The sequence below is a fragment of the Syngnathus leptorhynchus genome, chromosome 1 (assembly GCF_054491065.1).
Source record: "Syngnathus leptorhynchus isolate UIUO chromosome 1, UIUO_Slep, whole genome shotgun sequence".
Lineage (NCBI taxonomy): Eukaryota > Metazoa > Chordata > Actinopteri > Syngnathiformes > Syngnathidae > Syngnathus > Syngnathus leptorhynchus.
This window is the reverse complement of record NC_141195.1, coordinates 22849379-22865187: the sequence shown is the minus strand read 5'-3', so window position 1 is coordinate 22865187 and position 15809 is coordinate 22849379. Positions and strand designations below refer to the sequence as shown.

The 15809-nt window shown below is 49.8% G+C and overlaps 1 protein-coding gene across 10 annotated transcripts in view; it reads right to left on the bottom strand.

Annotated features, from left to right (window-relative positions):
• The window catches only part of huwe1 (HECT, UBA and WWE domain containing E3 ubiquitin protein ligase 1), a 30985-nt gene that overhangs the window by 6972 nt on the left and 8204 nt on the right, over positions 1–15809 (bottom strand). For 9 of the 10 annotated variants that reach the window (XM_085926964.1, XM_085927044.1, XM_085927028.1 and 6 more), the window contains 53 exons: positions 15543–15693; positions 15339–15466; positions 15115–15255; positions 14917–15022; positions 14712–14819; positions 14528–14629; positions 14344–14424; positions 14083–14189; positions 13722–13899; positions 13558–13649; positions 13281–13483; positions 13076–13133; positions 12820–12996; positions 12462–12707; positions 12173–12306; positions 11983–12095; positions 11739–11915; positions 11409–11625; positions 11214–11336; positions 10860–11097; positions 10330–10677; positions 9993–10115; positions 9805–9900; positions 9427–9696; positions 9189–9341; positions 8986–9113; positions 8799–8880; positions 8537–8713; positions 7897–8442; positions 7613–7808; positions 7369–7536; positions 7101–7249; positions 6956–7022; positions 6608–6831; positions 6295–6506; positions 6028–6210; positions 5660–5832; positions 5436–5575; positions 5271–5346; positions 5083–5181; positions 4883–5010; positions 4640–4799; positions 4274–4502; positions 4007–4182; positions 3846–3935; positions 3472–3632; positions 3326–3368; positions 2267–2581; positions 1822–2029; positions 1611–1735; positions 1274–1494; positions 776–1167; positions 38–692 (listed from right to left, as the gene is read on the bottom strand). In XM_085926964.1, coding sequence (XP_085783090.1) covers positions 38–692; positions 776–1167; positions 1274–1494; positions 1611–1735; positions 1822–2029; positions 2267–2581; positions 3326–3368; positions 3472–3632; positions 3846–3935; positions 4007–4182; positions 4274–4502; positions 4640–4799; positions 4883–5010; positions 5083–5181; positions 5271–5346; positions 5436–5575; positions 5660–5832; positions 6028–6210; positions 6295–6506; positions 6608–6831; positions 6956–7022; positions 7101–7249; positions 7369–7536; positions 7613–7808; positions 7897–8442; positions 8537–8713; positions 8799–8880; positions 8986–9113; positions 9189–9341; positions 9427–9696; positions 9805–9900; positions 9993–10115; positions 10330–10677; positions 10860–11097; positions 11214–11336; positions 11409–11625; positions 11739–11915; positions 11983–12095; positions 12173–12306; positions 12462–12707; positions 12820–12996; positions 13076–13133; positions 13281–13483; positions 13558–13649; positions 13722–13899; positions 14083–14189; positions 14344–14424; positions 14528–14629; positions 14712–14819; positions 14917–15022; positions 15115–15255; positions 15339–15466; positions 15543–15693 — 9393 coding nt within the window. The remainder of the gene's footprint in view (positions 1–37; positions 693–775; positions 1168–1273; positions 1495–1610; positions 1736–1821; positions 2030–2266; positions 2582–3325; positions 3369–3471; positions 3633–3845; positions 3936–4006; positions 4183–4273; positions 4503–4639; positions 4800–4882; positions 5011–5082; positions 5182–5270; positions 5347–5435; positions 5576–5659; positions 5833–6027; positions 6211–6294; positions 6507–6607; positions 6832–6955; positions 7023–7100; positions 7250–7368; positions 7537–7612; positions 7809–7896; positions 8443–8536; positions 8714–8798; positions 8881–8985; positions 9114–9188; positions 9342–9426; positions 9697–9804; positions 9901–9992; positions 10116–10329; positions 10678–10859; positions 11098–11213; positions 11337–11408; positions 11626–11738; positions 11916–11982; positions 12096–12172; positions 12307–12461; positions 12708–12819; positions 12997–13075; positions 13134–13280; positions 13484–13557; positions 13650–13721; positions 13900–14082; positions 14190–14343; positions 14425–14527; positions 14630–14711; positions 14820–14916; positions 15023–15114; positions 15256–15338; positions 15467–15542; positions 15694–15809) is intronic. The other variant, XM_085927020.1, reaches the window with a different exon arrangement.

The window sequence follows — 15809 nt, the reverse complement described above, 5'->3', positions numbered from 1 at the left end:
GCATAGAGCAAGATTTCGCGAGAAATACGTGACTCACCTTGGCTAGCTGGATGAGTGTGTCCAACACATGTCGACAGACGACGGGGGCAGCTTGCGGATGGATGTGTACTGTGGAGCCTCCACCTCCCGCACAGGTTACCCCCGCGGGAGCTCCCGACATCCCACCTCCCAGGGCTCCGGATGCTGCTGCAGCTGCCGCCGCAGCAGCTGAGTGACGGTCAGCATGCTTCCTACCAGATACCCGTTGGATCTGGAAGATGTTAGTCCGACAGCCCAAGGCCGCATCCATGGACACAGAGAGCCAAGAAAGTTGGCTGGAACTACGCGACTCCACTCTGTTTAGAAGCTCGAGGGAGGAGGAGGAGGAGGAAGAGCAGAGGGAGGCGGCAGCTGATCCTTTAGCGCCGCAACCTCCCTGGGAGCTTCTTTTTCCACGAGAATCTTCGAGGCGCGAGGTCTCCACACACACCTCACTCTCACTACTGCGTTGGAGGATGGACAACAGGCTGCGGATGACCCAGCCGCGTGTCTGCGAGTGGTAGCAAAGATTCCTGAGCACGCGGTGCAGACGGCTGGTGTTGAGCTTGGGTTCATCCACAAACAGCAACACCAGCAGACAGGACAAGGCCTCGTGATCCAGCAGCAAACGGCCGCGCAGGCGCAACAAAGAATCCACGCTGGAACTGGATGGTCTGAGGAAATAACATGAAGATAAGTGATCAGAATCTAAGAGCACCACGGTTCTTCCATAAATAAATGATTGTGTCGCTTTTACCTGTGGTTCGAGCCGCCGCCCATCTGAAATGTGCCTCCTCTCTGCACGGCCAGTCGGGTGTACTGGACTCCACGGTTGCTCCCTAAGCGACTGGTGAAGGCCGGCGAGCGCAGGATGGCCGAGAGCGCGGACGTCGAACTGTGACCAAAGAGCCGCTCGTGCATCAGTTGCCTTTGTCGCGCCTCTTGCTCCCGACGCAAAGCGGCGGCTTCGGCGGCGATGTCGGGAGGCATGACGGCCAACACGCTGTCCTCCATGTCTTCCAACACACTGCGTCTCAGCTCAGAGGGTAGCGTCTGGATGAAGGTAACTGGGTCCAGGGGAGTATCTCCCTGTGTGGGCTGTTGGGAAACCTCCCTGCGCTGCTGCTCGGCTCGTTGCTGGGCAAGGACCTAAAATAGTCAACGGCAAACTTAGTCAAACTTTATACTCTGTGAAAATGCAAACCGTCTCTCATATCTCGTCTTGCTAAGGTTAAGTCATCCGGTGAGTTCTCACCTCCTCCTGTATGGCAGGCGGCAACGCAGCCAGGAACTCGGGGCTGACCTCCGTAACCCCTGGTCCTGTTAGTACAGGCGCGGTAGTAGAGGGCAGGCTGGTCGCAGCAGCCGTGCGAGATGGTGGTCTTATTCCCAACTGATTTTGAAGCACTTCTCTACGAATGTCCTCAGGAAGCGCTGCCAGGAAAGACGGATCCACACCCTCGGGAAGACTGATTCCTGCAAAGGAAAACACCACTACAATGTTAAAACGCAACTATGGTGTCATATCTTGGGAGTTCAATAATTAGCATGTGCGGTGGAGGAAAGAAAATAAAAAATACAACCACCTGTACCTGCAAGTGGGTCTTCTTCGTCATTGCTTGTGGATGGGAGAGGCTCTTCCTGGATAGCCTGGGATTGGCTGTCGGCGCTGTCATTCCTGATGATTGCTTCACCGGCAGATGAAACTGAAGTCGAGCTAATCAAAGGAAGACCATTTTGTCAGTTTTTTTTTTTCTTTCTTTAAATCAATATACCGATGTTGACAGACAAAAAGAACCTGACCCAGTCTCCGTAATGGTCTGCCTGTCGGTCAACTCGCTCTCCCCGCTGGCAGACAGATCTTGCGACACAAGGGCGGTCTGAGCAGGGTTGGCAACGGTTTCATCTTGCGTGGCAGAGGCGGGGCTGCTGGTGTCCATTGGTGACCCTTCCAGTCGTGACACACCCACTACTGTTGGTTCTGAGGTCTCAACCATATCTGGGCTTGAGGCTAGGAGGTTGAAAAAGAAAAAAAAAATGTTAACAAAGAGCTAAAATAGTTACGATACTCAATTCATTGTGGAACTGATTTTGGAGGTGGCCAGAAATATTCGCTGGTTACAACTGAGCGCTGTTAAATTCAAATTACAAATGCATCCTTAGCCGTGGATAATCCGTCTTCACAGTTATAGTCTAAGTTCCCTGCCTTCATGCAACGCTCCTGCTTCTCCTCCATTGCCTCTCTTACCGATTGTGGGTGCTGGGGACATTTCCATCTGAGATGCTTCTGCTTCACTATTAGGCCTGTCGGCCGCAGCCAGAGGTGGAAGTCGAGCGCCGGCCAGAGCCGCCAATGAGCTGGCATGCGACTCGGCCAACAGCAGGCCAGCCATGGGTTGGTGGACCTGTTGATTGATTGCAGTTTCCAAGGAAACTAGGGCCTGTTCATGTGGGGCTGGCGTAGTGGGAGTGACCTCTCCAGAAGGTGGAGCAGTAAGGAAGCCTTCTGACACCCTCGGTGGGTCTAGGGAAGAAACTGCAACTCCTTGAGACTGCTCACCCTCTAAAAGACAAAAATATGGGGAAAATACTTTCATGTCTTTTCTAACTCCACATATTCAATCTCAGGTACTTATTTTAAATCTTATGTTTTTCCTCGCGAAGGAGTGTAAAAAACAAAAAAAGGGGTCTGGAAATGGTTGGTGCTGAGTGAAATCATTTAACACGTTGACAATTTATACGCTGATTAGCGTGTGAAAAAAAACACGACTATGGCTACTTTCTGTTGCATGACCTTTGAAACCATTACAAAAAGGTCGCCTGTTAACTGGCAGCTCTCATAACTGGAGCCAAAGTCCTTGCAATGACCCAACATGTGACGTTTTATTTCTAGAGGGGCCCCGAATGGTTTCACATGAAATTTTACTGGGTGAAATGGAGCACATACAAACACAAGATGTTGTCAAACAGTCGTACTGAGGAAGGCAGTAAGTTGTATCGTTATCTCCTGAACGGGGTGTACAATCCTGTTCCCCAACAACAACACAACTTACTACCTCACCACAACACAACCAGTTTCAAAAGAATGACATTCAGGTCTTCAGACAGCAGATGTTTTTCCCCTGCTGGCGATATGGCCGAGATGCTGTGGCGCTGCCCAAAGAAAGACAGTAGACTGTATAGTTATCTCCCAGATCTGGTGTGATCCTAAAACTATACAAACTACTACCTCATCCCAGAGCACGCACTGTCGACTCCTGCGGTTTCTTTCAAGAGAAGACACAATACACTTAACACAAGTCAGTACCTGCTGTGCTTTCTGCACCATTAACTGTCCCCAATCCAGAACCCTACAAGCAAGAAAGCAGAACAAGACACAATGTGAACGCTTGTCAACGGCAGCTAATCGAGTCATCTCTCGTGTGTGTGTAATCGAGTCATCGGCAAGCCTACCTGCAGGCCCTGCTCCCTGGTCTGCTCCGCTCCAGAGGCCCTCCGCTCATTTTGTTTGGACTCCTCCTCTTCCGCCAGCTGCCGCCTCCGCTTTTCCCTGCGCTCTTCTAACTCTTCGTCTCGCAGACCTTCCAGATGCTGCAGGATCGGCACCTTCACGACTGAAAAGAACATCGCAAATTCATCTTGAGCTGCGGTACAGGACATCAAACGTGCGGTTGGTGCTCCTGCATTGAAAGCAGGATAAGTATAGGGGTCACAGAAAAATAAATCATCCCGAGCTTGACCCAAAAAACTTTGGTGAGAGAACGTACCGTGCTACAGCGTTCAAATCAAGTAAGCATCACCACTTTGATCAAGTGTTACTAAATTACCTGCGACACAGTCGTGCATGCTTTCCGCATCCAGCACTTTACACTCATCTGTCCATCGAGTTAAGGCGGTAGGGATGCTTGAGAGGGTGCCTGGAAAAACAGAAAACCAACGTGTCAAGATTTACCAACTCAACATACATCGACGACAAAAATCATCTCACCAGCTTGACCGCCCGTGCTGCTCTGCTCGTGGAAAAAGTCGTCAAATTCGTCATCGGAACGAGCAATGATGTGCACGTCCTCGTTTCCGACCAAAAGACGGGCTCGACCGCGGGACTGCAGAGGGAGCGAGCTGGACAGTTGCAAAATGTCTGCTGCGGCACTGGGTCCCAACAACCTGGATGCGGTCGAGCCGTGAAAATGTTTAGAAACGGCCAGGCGGCTGTTGGGCGTGCGAGAGATCAAACGTCAACAGGCGACTGACTGACCTCTGCAGGATGAGGGGAGGGTTGGGCTGGCGGTTTCCAGGGTAGTGGACATGGATGGTGTGCCCGCTGTTGGCAGTGAGCTGCCTGAGCGTCCGCTGGCTGCGACCCATGCCTTGCGCCAGACGGCTGCTTGTGCCGGCCACACCTAGGGTGAGGGAACCGTGGTCAGCGTGGCGCACCATCAGTGGGTGGGCGCTAGGGATGTTGCCTGGGGAGGGAGGGATGTCAGCTGATGGAAGAACACAAAACGGAGGTCGACGTTAGGGAAAAAAAAAGCTTCGCAATATACTTCAGTTTCCCGTCTGTTAGCGACCAATCGTGGCTGCCGTGTGACGAGTGTTGGAAGCGGACAAGCGCTCTGCTTACCATTGTTGGAGAACATGTTGTCGAACTCGATGATGAGGTCATCATCCCTGTCAAATCTCTCAAAGCGGATATGAGGGGCGGCATTGATGTCAGGGAAATCCTCATCCAACTCCATCTCTGAACCTTCGTCGTCATCATCCTCATCTCCTTCCTCGTCATCCTTAAGGGCGAGTGAGAGTCATGAGTTTGGACGAGCGACACCGCTTGATGAGACATCTTATCAAAAGGTATATTGATCCAAACCGGGTCCTCCTCCTCGTCTTCCTCCTCCTCCTCTTCTTCATCCTGGCTGTCGTCATCGTCGTTGCTGCCACTGGAGTCTTCTTCTTGCGTGTGCTCCTCGTCCTCTGGTTCCAGGATATTCATGGAGTCTAATCATACAGGGCAATTTTAAAAGACGTACAGCTTACAAAACTTCAAACTGTGTTCTCCCCCACACTCGCCTTCTCTGTTTGCCTGAAGAGTGGACGCCTGGCTAATATTGGAGGGGGCCTCTTCCATCAGCACATCCTCTTGTGATTCATCCTCAGCACTTCGCCCGACTGAAGGGAAAATGAAAAATGTCAGGAATCCTTTCCTGCCGGATCATTTCCGCCGCACAAATAAACGCAGACCCCCAATTAAGGCTTACCTATGATTGCACTACTGACGGTACCGCCGTCTCTCTCAAGTAGCTCATCAATCAGATCCACCAACTCATTCTCCACCTTCACGCACATGTAAATATTGTCACACTTTTGTACATACATACATATATTGAAACGAATCATCAAATCGAAACAAAAATGCTAATCACCTGCATAGCCTGAGTGCTGAGAACCTCCGGTTGGCCAGCAATGACCACCGTGTCTCCCTCCGTTTCTCCATCCATCAGGTCGCTGTCCGCTCCCTGCACTCTGTGGTTGCCCTCCACTGGCTCCGCTTCACCAGATTCTCCTGTAACAAATGCCAGAGATTACTTAAGTTGCTCCTTCCGAACACTGGGGAGGGCATCCGGTGTACCATGTCGAATGCGGCTACCTTGATCTTGAGTGTTGCTGTTGCTATCCCTTGCAGCGCCCGTTGTGTCATTTTCGGTTTTGTTTTTGTTGGAACATCCTTTGCTCCCAAACAAACTGCTGGGCTGATTAACAATGCGCGACAGAGTCTCCAGAGGCTTAAGGGCAGCATTCACTGTGTTGGCCATGTTGGGGCTAAACCAAGCAAATATGAATTAGTCGTCATCGCTTCGCCATACTTTACAACTTATACAAAAGCTTATTTGCTCTTAAAGTACAGTTGTGCTATATGAAATAGCATTTATGAACCATTTCTCAATCTTGCTGTATCTGCTCTTAAGAGATTTCATAGCCTCGGACGGTGAATGAGAATATTCCTGATTTTCATACCTGGACAAATCCAAGCTGTGCGGCACACGAGCCAAGTCGCTGACCAGTCCTTTCTTGAGAAATAGCCGTATGATATTATTCATGCCGTTATGCTGCGTCTTGGCTGCTGCCGTGCTATAGAAACTGGACGTGGAGGGACACGACTCCATGATGGTGCTGATGATGCACATCACTGCCTGAAGCCTGCGGGAACACAAGAGGGGCATTGGAAGTTTGCAAACACCAATCAACGGCCATCAGAGTGCATTTATAAACAACGTCGCTTACCTCGCGTGTTTCTCAGCACCTTCCGTCATTCCTAAAGCTCGACTGAGGGCAGCTTTCACCTCATTAACCAGAGCGGCCTGGGCATCGGTGCCGGTGCCAGCGGCGGCTAGGCTGGCAAGGAAAAGACGGGCCAAGGCAGGGGTGTCCTTGTCCTCTGAATTTTGGGTGTGAGGCAGCAAGTGGTCGAGCACAAAAGCGAGCACACTGCAATCCTGTCGGGACGGACGTGTAACAAGTGAAGTGGGGAAACTTGTACTGAAAAGGGGAGACGCCAACTAAGCGCTCATCAAACGAAGCAGAAGTTGCTACCCACCTCCTTAATAAGCTCAGATTGTCCTGCAGTGTAGCAGTAAGAGGCAATTAGTGTGGCAATGCCGACATAGGAGCGCACCAGTTCAGCCAGCAGTCTCAGGATGGTGGAGGTAGGCATGAGAGGTTTGCTCGCCTTTACCTTTGCCGCCTTAGCCTCCTCTGAGCTGCTACTCTTATCACCCTCCTGCTCTTTCTTTCCCTCACGCATTTCCTCGGGAGTGGAGGCTAAGAACATTCATGCAGTGTACATCAGTTGAATGACAACATCTCAACTTGTCAAAAAAAAGTCTGTATTATCATTTTTTAAAAAGGCTACTTTGTGAGACAACTAAAATCAATTTGCTTTCACCTTCTCCTTGTGGTGTGCCAGACTGGGATGACTCTGCCACCGCTCCATCCGCAGCAAAAACCTGAGTCTAGGGAGAAGGCAGCCTTTATTATCTATGTTTTTAACCACACCTGCTGAAATGTTACTGTTTGTCGCTAAAGCTCACATTGATATGGAATGCGGACTGGGAGTCAAAGTCACTGCCCTGTCGAGTGAGACGGTACTGTTGGTAAACATCGTCGCCGACATCCTGCAATATCTGGCACAGGTCTTGGCCGCCGGGAACAGCTGACACACGTTCTTCTGGGCGTTCAGCTATAACCAAAAAATACATTATGTGTTGTAATATTTTAAAGTGTGAAGTTATTAGGGAGAGGTTTGCCTTCGTCAATCAAGTAATTGGAATTGTTCGAGAGCCAACGAAAATATCCTACGTTCTTCAGGAGCATGGTATGCAGCCAAGGCGTTGAGCATGTCGTATATGACCTCCTTGATGGTGTCAGGAATGGAAGGTAGGGGTGACAATTTCAGAGGAGTGGTTTTCACCAGCTGCACGGCATTTGGCCCCTTTATACGAAGATTTTCAAACTCGTCGTCGGACGCTGAGGGAAGACGGGTGACAAAACGGAATGAATGCCAGTCGGAAAAACTAACGGGGTAAAATGGTGATCCACTCACCAGTGCCTGCTCCGCGGGGTGCAGGCAGAGCAATGCGGACACAATTGCTGGCAGTTTCGGCAAAACATTCCGGGTTACGGCACGCGGCAGGGCCCAGCACACGCAAGATATAATTGATTTCCCTTGAGCCAAGGCTGCCTGACACCACGCCTGAGGTGGTGCTGCCTGCTCCGCTGGTCACTGCAGATCTCACCACCTGTAGCAACAGATGAACTCTTTCAGCATACATTTACAAATATTGGTTCCGCGTGGGGGGGGGGGTTAAACGAGAAAAGCCTCAAAACCTTTTCCATCGTATGCCGAAGAGTAGCTGGATCTTCGATGATGTGTCTGAAGAGCAGCGTGACGAGAGGTGTGAAGCCATTGAACCCGGAGGTCTGCGTCAGTCCGAGAATCATTCGAGTGCTCTTGAGCTCGGCAAACATCATGGCGTAGTGGTGATTTCGCGTCAAACGCAAACAGAGACGCAGCGTCGCGTGCAGGGTGTCGGGGTCCACCGGGACGCTAATCATGCTGACGCAAGCGCGGATAAGAACGGTGGTCATGTCGTCACTCAGGCCTACGACAGTCGAGCCTGGCAAAGAGTCCGACTCCTGGGAAGCCGCCGAGCCAGAGGTCGCCTCCTTAAGTTGGCTGGAAACATCTTTGGGGATACTCATTTCCACTGCTGCCCCGGCGTCAAGATAGGTCTGAGTTTCTTCCACTTTGCACCGGTCTCCCTCTTCTCTCTCGGGGTCTGTCACGCAGCCCGCCTTGGCCGCTTTGGGCAAGCGTGGAAGTCTCTGAACAGTCAACATCACTGGCCTTCGGTTGCCAGTCTCTTCATTTACCTACACCAACAGTGACTCTCGTTAGATTACGAAGAAGTCCGTAAAAAAATAAGAAAACAGCGCAAAAGGTCATGTCCATTTTTCGCACAAATACCTGCACCATGTTGTTAAACTGAACCGTGTATCGTCTGCGTCCGGCTGTGAAGCGAACATTCGTTTCTCCGGCCCTCCACGCAGAGTCAATAGTGCTGTTGTTGGAAGCGCTGTAACTGCACCAGCGGCCTGAGCGGTCATCAAACCATCTCCAGTTGTTCCCATTAGGCTGAAGATACTGAGGAGAGCCCAAGAACAGCATTGCAGTAGTACCCAGGGATGTACGCAACCCAACACGACACGTGTAGCTCACAGATATTTACCTTGTTCATTTGCGATCTGCGCAGTGACGATACTGCCATTTTCTCATAAAAGTCAATAATCAGCAAGACTGGTGTGATCCACCTATAAGACCATGAGCAAGATTCAGCATTCAGAAATGAAGATGTAACATTCAGTTATGCGGCTATTCTTTAGGTCAGCGGCCATTTCGAGCTCACGGAAACTCACTTTGGTGTCTGAATGTCTTTCTGTTCTTTTGCTGCCTGCAGACATGGCTGTACCACCTCAAGAAGCTTAATCAGCAAATCGAGAATGCCGCTCTTTTCTACTACTGTGGTACACATGAGCTTCAGTTCCTTTAGAGAGAGGGTAAAATAAATGATCATTGCCTGGGCTAAAATTGCTGTCCTGCTGTAAAAACAATCTGTTACCTCAAATAACAACGTGAGCAGCAGAATCCGAGTGGCCAGCTTTGATGCCTGGGGCAGTGTGGCCATCTGTTTAGTCCATTCGGACACAGTCTTTGTGTCACTTGTAGTCAGAGGGACAGCCGCCTTGATCAACACGTCCGCCGCATCCCACACCTAAAATACATAAAAAAAAAAATAATGGTCAGAGGGTAGATCTGTGCAAGACGCGTAAGACAGTCTGAAGATTAAAATGACTGACCTGATCGACGACCTGGCCAAGGATGAGGTCCCTGTACTCGGGGCCACTCCTCTTGATGGCTGTCATCAGCAGGTCACAGAGTCTGTAGACCGTGTCGGGAAGCTCATCCAACAGGTGGAAGCAGCCGGGGAGCATTGAGTCTGTGAAGGCGTGCAGCTCCTGGGGGTCCAGGGGTTCGGCCTCCATGAAGCGCTCCAGGCAGCGGGCCTCCTCCTCCTCTGCTCGCTCCCTGGCTCGCCTGTCGTCCTCCTCGCGCCGACGTGCCGCTTCCTAAAAGGTCATTTTATCAGCAACTCATCTCTTCATTCATGACCTTCATTTCCTCTATCAGCCAATAGTCAGGTATTGAATACAATTTGGACAGTGAGAAAGGCACACCTCTGGGGAGTCGGAACGTTGCTCCATGCTGACCTCCTGGCCAAGTGACATAGCAATCGCTCTCATCATTTGGTCCTCTTCAGACATGGAAAGATCCTAGACAAAACGACGACAATCGAGATTGTCAGTGGCCTTAGTTTGCGTGCCGGTTATTTCAAAGGTACATGCTATTTGTGATTTGAGCTTACCCTTACTGCTCCCCCAAGGTGAGGAGGAGGGTGAGTAAGAAGATATTCTGTGGCTTGCTCCATGGTACTAGTGTTCAATAGTGCCTCCATGGCATGCTCTCTTGAGAAACCCATATCTATCAGCTGAAATGGAAAACATGACTTTTACTTTCGGACATGGGAAAAAAACTAATGCTCACAAATGAATAGGGAGCCGAAATGCACCAAATGGCTTAAAAAACATGTTTTCATGTTGCCTATAAAAAAATATATAAAAAATAAAAATGCACCAAATGGCTTGAAAACCATGTTTTCATGTTGCCAAAAAAATAAAATACAAAAATAAATTCTGACAGACCTGTGTAAGCTGTGCCTGGTTGACCTGGGGGTCACGTCTCGGAGTGGAATTAGTCGACTCCTCAGCCGATCCCACAGCTGGCGCTCCAGCACTTGGTGCCGTGGATGCTGGTGTCTCTCCGCTGGTTGCAGGTACACCCGGTGCTCCACTTTGTCCCAGAGAAGAAGAAGGAGCCCCCTCGTCATCTGGACGTACTGTGCCCTCTCTCTCCTTGGCCAAGCGCTCCTGGATAACTGGCTCCCCCCGCAGAATGTGGCAAAGGATGGCCAGCATAGATTCAGCCATCCTGCCTCCATAAACTTTCAGCGGCTTCCTGTTCCACAGGCTGCGAATGCAGGTGAATGCAGCCTAAAAAAGGGGGAGTTAACATTTGTTATTAACATCTTCGATCTGACCAGATTGACACTTAGGATGTAAAAACAAAAAAAACTTTCTAGTTTAGTTAAAACCTAATTGTAGTGGATTGCAAGATGTGGATGATGATGGTTAAAGTGAGACTTCTTTGCCTCATATAGTTAAAACAGACTTACCTTCTGGGTTACTATGAGGAACCGAAGAGCACTGAATTGGGGTGTGGTTGGGGTGACCCCGGGCATCTTTGCTGGCAGGGAATGTGGAGAGTCCAGCACAGTGCTGGGATTGACCATCTTCTCCACCAGCATCAACCACGCATCCAGGAACTCTCCTGTCCCATCTGGTAACTCGGTATGCTCCAGACCGTCTGACACGGGAACTTTTCCACCCATTGACAGGGCCCAGTTGAAAGTCCTTCAAAAAAAAAAATGGCAAGCCAACCGTTGAAATTCAGGTCATACGTGAGTGAAGATAGCATCGATACAAGTTTGTGAGTATGATTGAGCTATTTGCTCCATTAAATAACTTACTCAAACAAGGCATCATGTCCGCCAGAGCAGAAAAACTTCTGCAGCATGAGGTGGTACGGATACTTCCTCTCATCAAACAACATGGGGGATGTGAAGCCGACAGAGCAGATGAAGAAAGTCAGTCTGTGAGATGCAGAGCACAAGAACGTGAGCGCTCGTTTGCTACGCTACATCATTTGCGCACAAAAGTCACACCTGAAGCGAGGGGTGGGTGTGTAGGGTGGGGGCTGCCAACTCAGACCCTTGGTGAGGAGCTTTGTAAGAGCCGAAGCGGTGGCTCGGGCGGCGGGCGTGGGCGTCGTGCCTGTGCTTGTGGCGTGATGGGAGCGCCGTTGACGCACTGGCGAGCCGACACACAACTTCACCAGCAGGCCAAAAAGCTCAGCGAGTGCCCTTCCGAGACGAGATGACGCTGAAGATAGGAAAGATGGCAGTGAAACATTACATACAGTTATTGCAGTTAGGCTCAAACTCTTGAAAAGGTTTTGATACTAATCTTGATGTGGGCTATTGAAACAAACTCACCAGAGAGGAGGGGTTTTATTTGTTTAATACGTGTGGCCATCGCTGGGGTGAGCTTGGACTTGGCCTTCGGGTCTGTTGACGTGGGCTCGTCTGTCTCCATGGGAGCCAAGCTATCGCCATCTAAACCCATGCCTTCCAATAGCCCGCCGCTACCAGATGGCTCGACCGCCTCAGATTCTGTTGATACAACAAACGTGTTTGAGATACACATAGGAATTTAAGCTGAATGAAATCACAAGCTTACCCGCTCTCCTGGAGCCAGGGGTGGTGGTCGTTGCAGCACTATTGGAGGGTTTCTCCTCTTTGGGTAAGAGTTTCTGCATGTCCGCTTGGCCAAACTCACAGCCTGGTGGCAGACTGTTCAAGACAAAAAGAGGTTAGGAGGCTAATAGTGGTGATAACACTAAAAAGGAAATCATTCATTGTGTTTATACCTGTTGGGCGTGCAAAGGGAGAGCAAAACAGTACTCTCCCATACCAAGGAACAGTACAGCTGACTCAGCTTGTTGAGAACAGTTAAACCCAACTGGGATCCCCACTGATTGACTGAGATTGCCCTGATCTCACTCTGTGGAAAGATAAGACACGTTCAGCCAATTTGACCAAATCAAAACGTAATGACTCACGTCAGTTTGCTGTTGAAATTGACACAGAGGAAGGAGCACTGTACTGAGGAGCTTGGTAAACATCACAGAGGGGATTACGTCCCAAGCGACTATTTACCTGTCCCACTCGACAGGTGTGGACAAACATGAGGATGTAGGCGTGCGCAGCAGTCAGCGCGTGGAGCAGCGGCGTGGCACGAGCCGACAAAGTGGCATCGGCAACGTGGCCGGCATTAGCCAGCTCCCTCAGAAGAACAGATCCCCCGGGAACCTCAATTGGCCGATGAAGGGGCTCCAGGGACGTTAGGATAGTGTCGAGCTGGCACAATCCCTCTTGAAGTACTTTCGGCTCATGTGAGAGAGTCTTCATCAATAAAATAACAACGGGAAGTATGGTGAGGCACCCGCTTCATATGGTTCAATCGTTGAATGCTGTTTTGTAGACACAAAGAGAAAATAAGTGCAATTCAACTCACCAAAATGGACTTGCACACTCCAGCAACGGCTTGGCAGGCTGCTGAGGTGGGAAAATCTATGGGCAGGTTGGGCAAGCCCAGAATAGAGACCAGTGGGAGCAGCCCCTTCTGGTTCACAAACTCCTGACAGTGGTCATCCGTCGTATTGTTGCTAAGTATGGATTCCACAAACTTCATCTAGAAAATAGCCACAGCTCACGTCAGTTCGTGGTTTTGCGAGAGTTAAAAAGGAGCTGACAAAAGACTCGACGCTTACCACATTCAAAATGTAATCCATTAAAGGAATAGGGATCCGCTCCTCAGTTCCCACCACCCTGAAACAAGGCGAGCGTTACAACAACGATGCAGTAAGTACAGAGTGAATTTTAAACCGTTCATTCATTCATTCAAAACGAAGAATATCAAGTGTCGCTGCATTGTGATACATCAACCCAGTGTCATATAGTTCAAGTGGCACTGACTGTCTGTTGCTCTCTGCCTCCCCCTGCTGCTGGCTAAATGTGTGGAGGGCCTCCTCTTCCTCTTCATCCTCACTTGAAGCTTCTTCGGCAGCATGGCTGGAGCGTGCCGGCGGCACGGCCGCCGTTCCGTCGGCTTTCTGGATAGACGGTTTCTGGCACACATACTCGGGAGCTCGGCCCAAATTGCATATCTCCTCCAATAACTACGACAACAAGACCGCTTGGTTAGAATGCATCGTCGCTTCGATTTTGATAAAGCGGAAGGCTTCAAAACTACCTTAATGATTGCGGTGGTGGCATCGGTCTTCAAAGTTGGTTGGTGTCGCATTAACTCATCGACAGCACTTCCCAAGTTTGATGCCGTGTCCCCTGTGGAGGGAAAGGGGACAAAGGTTATCGCTCGAGCGGGCCGGAAAGGAAGATCACCGCAGGACAACTCACCCAAAGGGTCCGAGCTGCGTCGCCGTCGCATGGCGGGTAGGTAGTCCGGGGACAAGAGCACTTTGAAGAGGCGCTCAAAGGGCTGACACCGCACAAAAGAAAGGAGGCCTCGGGCATTCAGGCACAAGGCACTGAACACATTAGGGAGAGATCCCAAGACCTCACGTGTCGCAGGAACCTAAAAGCAAGTGAAGATTCGGAATACATATTAACAGGTCGTCACTTGACGATTGCATGCACACACCCCGCAGATACTTTCAGCACCTTTACGTTGGCTACAGCCAAACCCGGCTGACAACAAAGATGTTTTTTTGTTTTTTTTTTTGTTTTAACTGTCGCAAAGTTAGTTGACAAAACATACATCTTTGATGAGAAGTGCATGAAGCATAACATCAGTGAGGCCATTGTCCTGCAGAGAGGAGAGCAGAGATGGCTCCTGGAACACAAACACCGTCACAACCTCGGTTGCTACACCACCCAAAAAACAGGAGAAAAAAAAAAAAACAGCGTTATTATTGTTTGAAATCACAAACAGCAATAAAATGACAACAATGTGCTGTACAGGAGATTCTAAAATTCTTTCATAATAAAATACTTTCTGAAGCGCACAAAAATATCTCACCAAGAAGGAACAGCGAGGGTCCGTAGTATTCTGCGTTACTGATGATGTGCTTGAGTGAGGTAGGCAAGGATCCATCCATGACTAATGAGGAAAAAAATAAAACGTGACCAGGCAATCAGCAGCAGCAAAGTGTGTGCAATAGTCTGAGGCTGAGCTCTCGACTGGCTCCATCTGTGCAACTCACCATGGCGGATGCCATCAGAGAAGGCGGGGTCTTGGATGGCTTTCTTCAGGAAATTTAGCATCGACTTTAAAAGAGCTGCCCTTTGGGGGATACACTGCATGCCTGCACAAAAGGTCACGCAAACTATTTCAAACACGTGTGCATTGAACATTGCGTTACCAATGCGGCGTGCACGCGCGCCTACCTGCACGTGGCGTGTTTGCAGTGCTACTCGGCGGTGCGCTCTGCTCCACTTCCGGTCTGGAAGCAGAAGACGATGGCCCGGGGCTGCTTTCCATGGCAACCTCAGACGCTGTTTTGTATCATCATGACATCTTTAGCACGTGATATCGAATGCCATCTAAGTCATCGATATTATTTGGAAAAGAGATTCATTTCAGCCGACTTACTCTCCATGTCTGTGTCCATGTCTTCAGACTCGACAGTGGGCCTTGGCCTTCGGATCTTTGGCTTAATGACGAATGGGCACTCTTTCCTTGACAGGTCCACCTCATGCTGTGTAGGTGTATATAAAGAAGCCGGAGATGGGAATGGTTAAGTAGGAATATTTACGCTTCAACGATTGGACATGTCAAAGCGGGAAGGACCTCGAGCCTGCAGATGAAAATAGAAAGGCCGCTGTGTGACTGGAAGGCAGCCATGTCAAGGTTGGTGATGAGGTCCACGACCCGAACCGCTCTTGTTACAAAAGTGATCTGGTCCTGCTCGTCTCCCAGAAATTTGATCACCTGCAGAACAACATTGTGATGTCAAATAAATAAAAAAAATAAAAAAGCGACCTATTTTGATGAGACAGGCAAGTACGGTATACCTTTAAGAGGGCTTCCATCATTCCACAAGAGACAAGGGCTTCACCCCCAGCATCATAGCTGGCCAAATGATAGAGGAAAGAAAAGAGTGCAGTGGCAAACTGATGCGGGTATGGTTCCATCAGAGGATCTGGAAAGGAGCGGTTCAGAAGAAAAACTCCTTAGTATTAAGTGTCAAGCAAAGCGGACGCCAAAAGGACACTCACCAATCATCGCCTGTATACAGTTGCGCACCAACACGGGCAAGAAGCCATGGTAGGAGGCGGTGCCGGTGCAGTCAATGATGTTGGAAAGCTTGGGCGTTCTCTCCAAATGGACAATGGAGGTTAAAGTGCGCAGAGATGCAGCCTTGATATCCTGAAGTGTCAAGAAAGGAAGAGAGTGGCTTTCAAACTTGGCCTCAATTTAATTACTGCATGTCTTGGCAGAGGGGTCGCGAGGACAATTTCGCCCAAGCTGATTTACGGGGTATT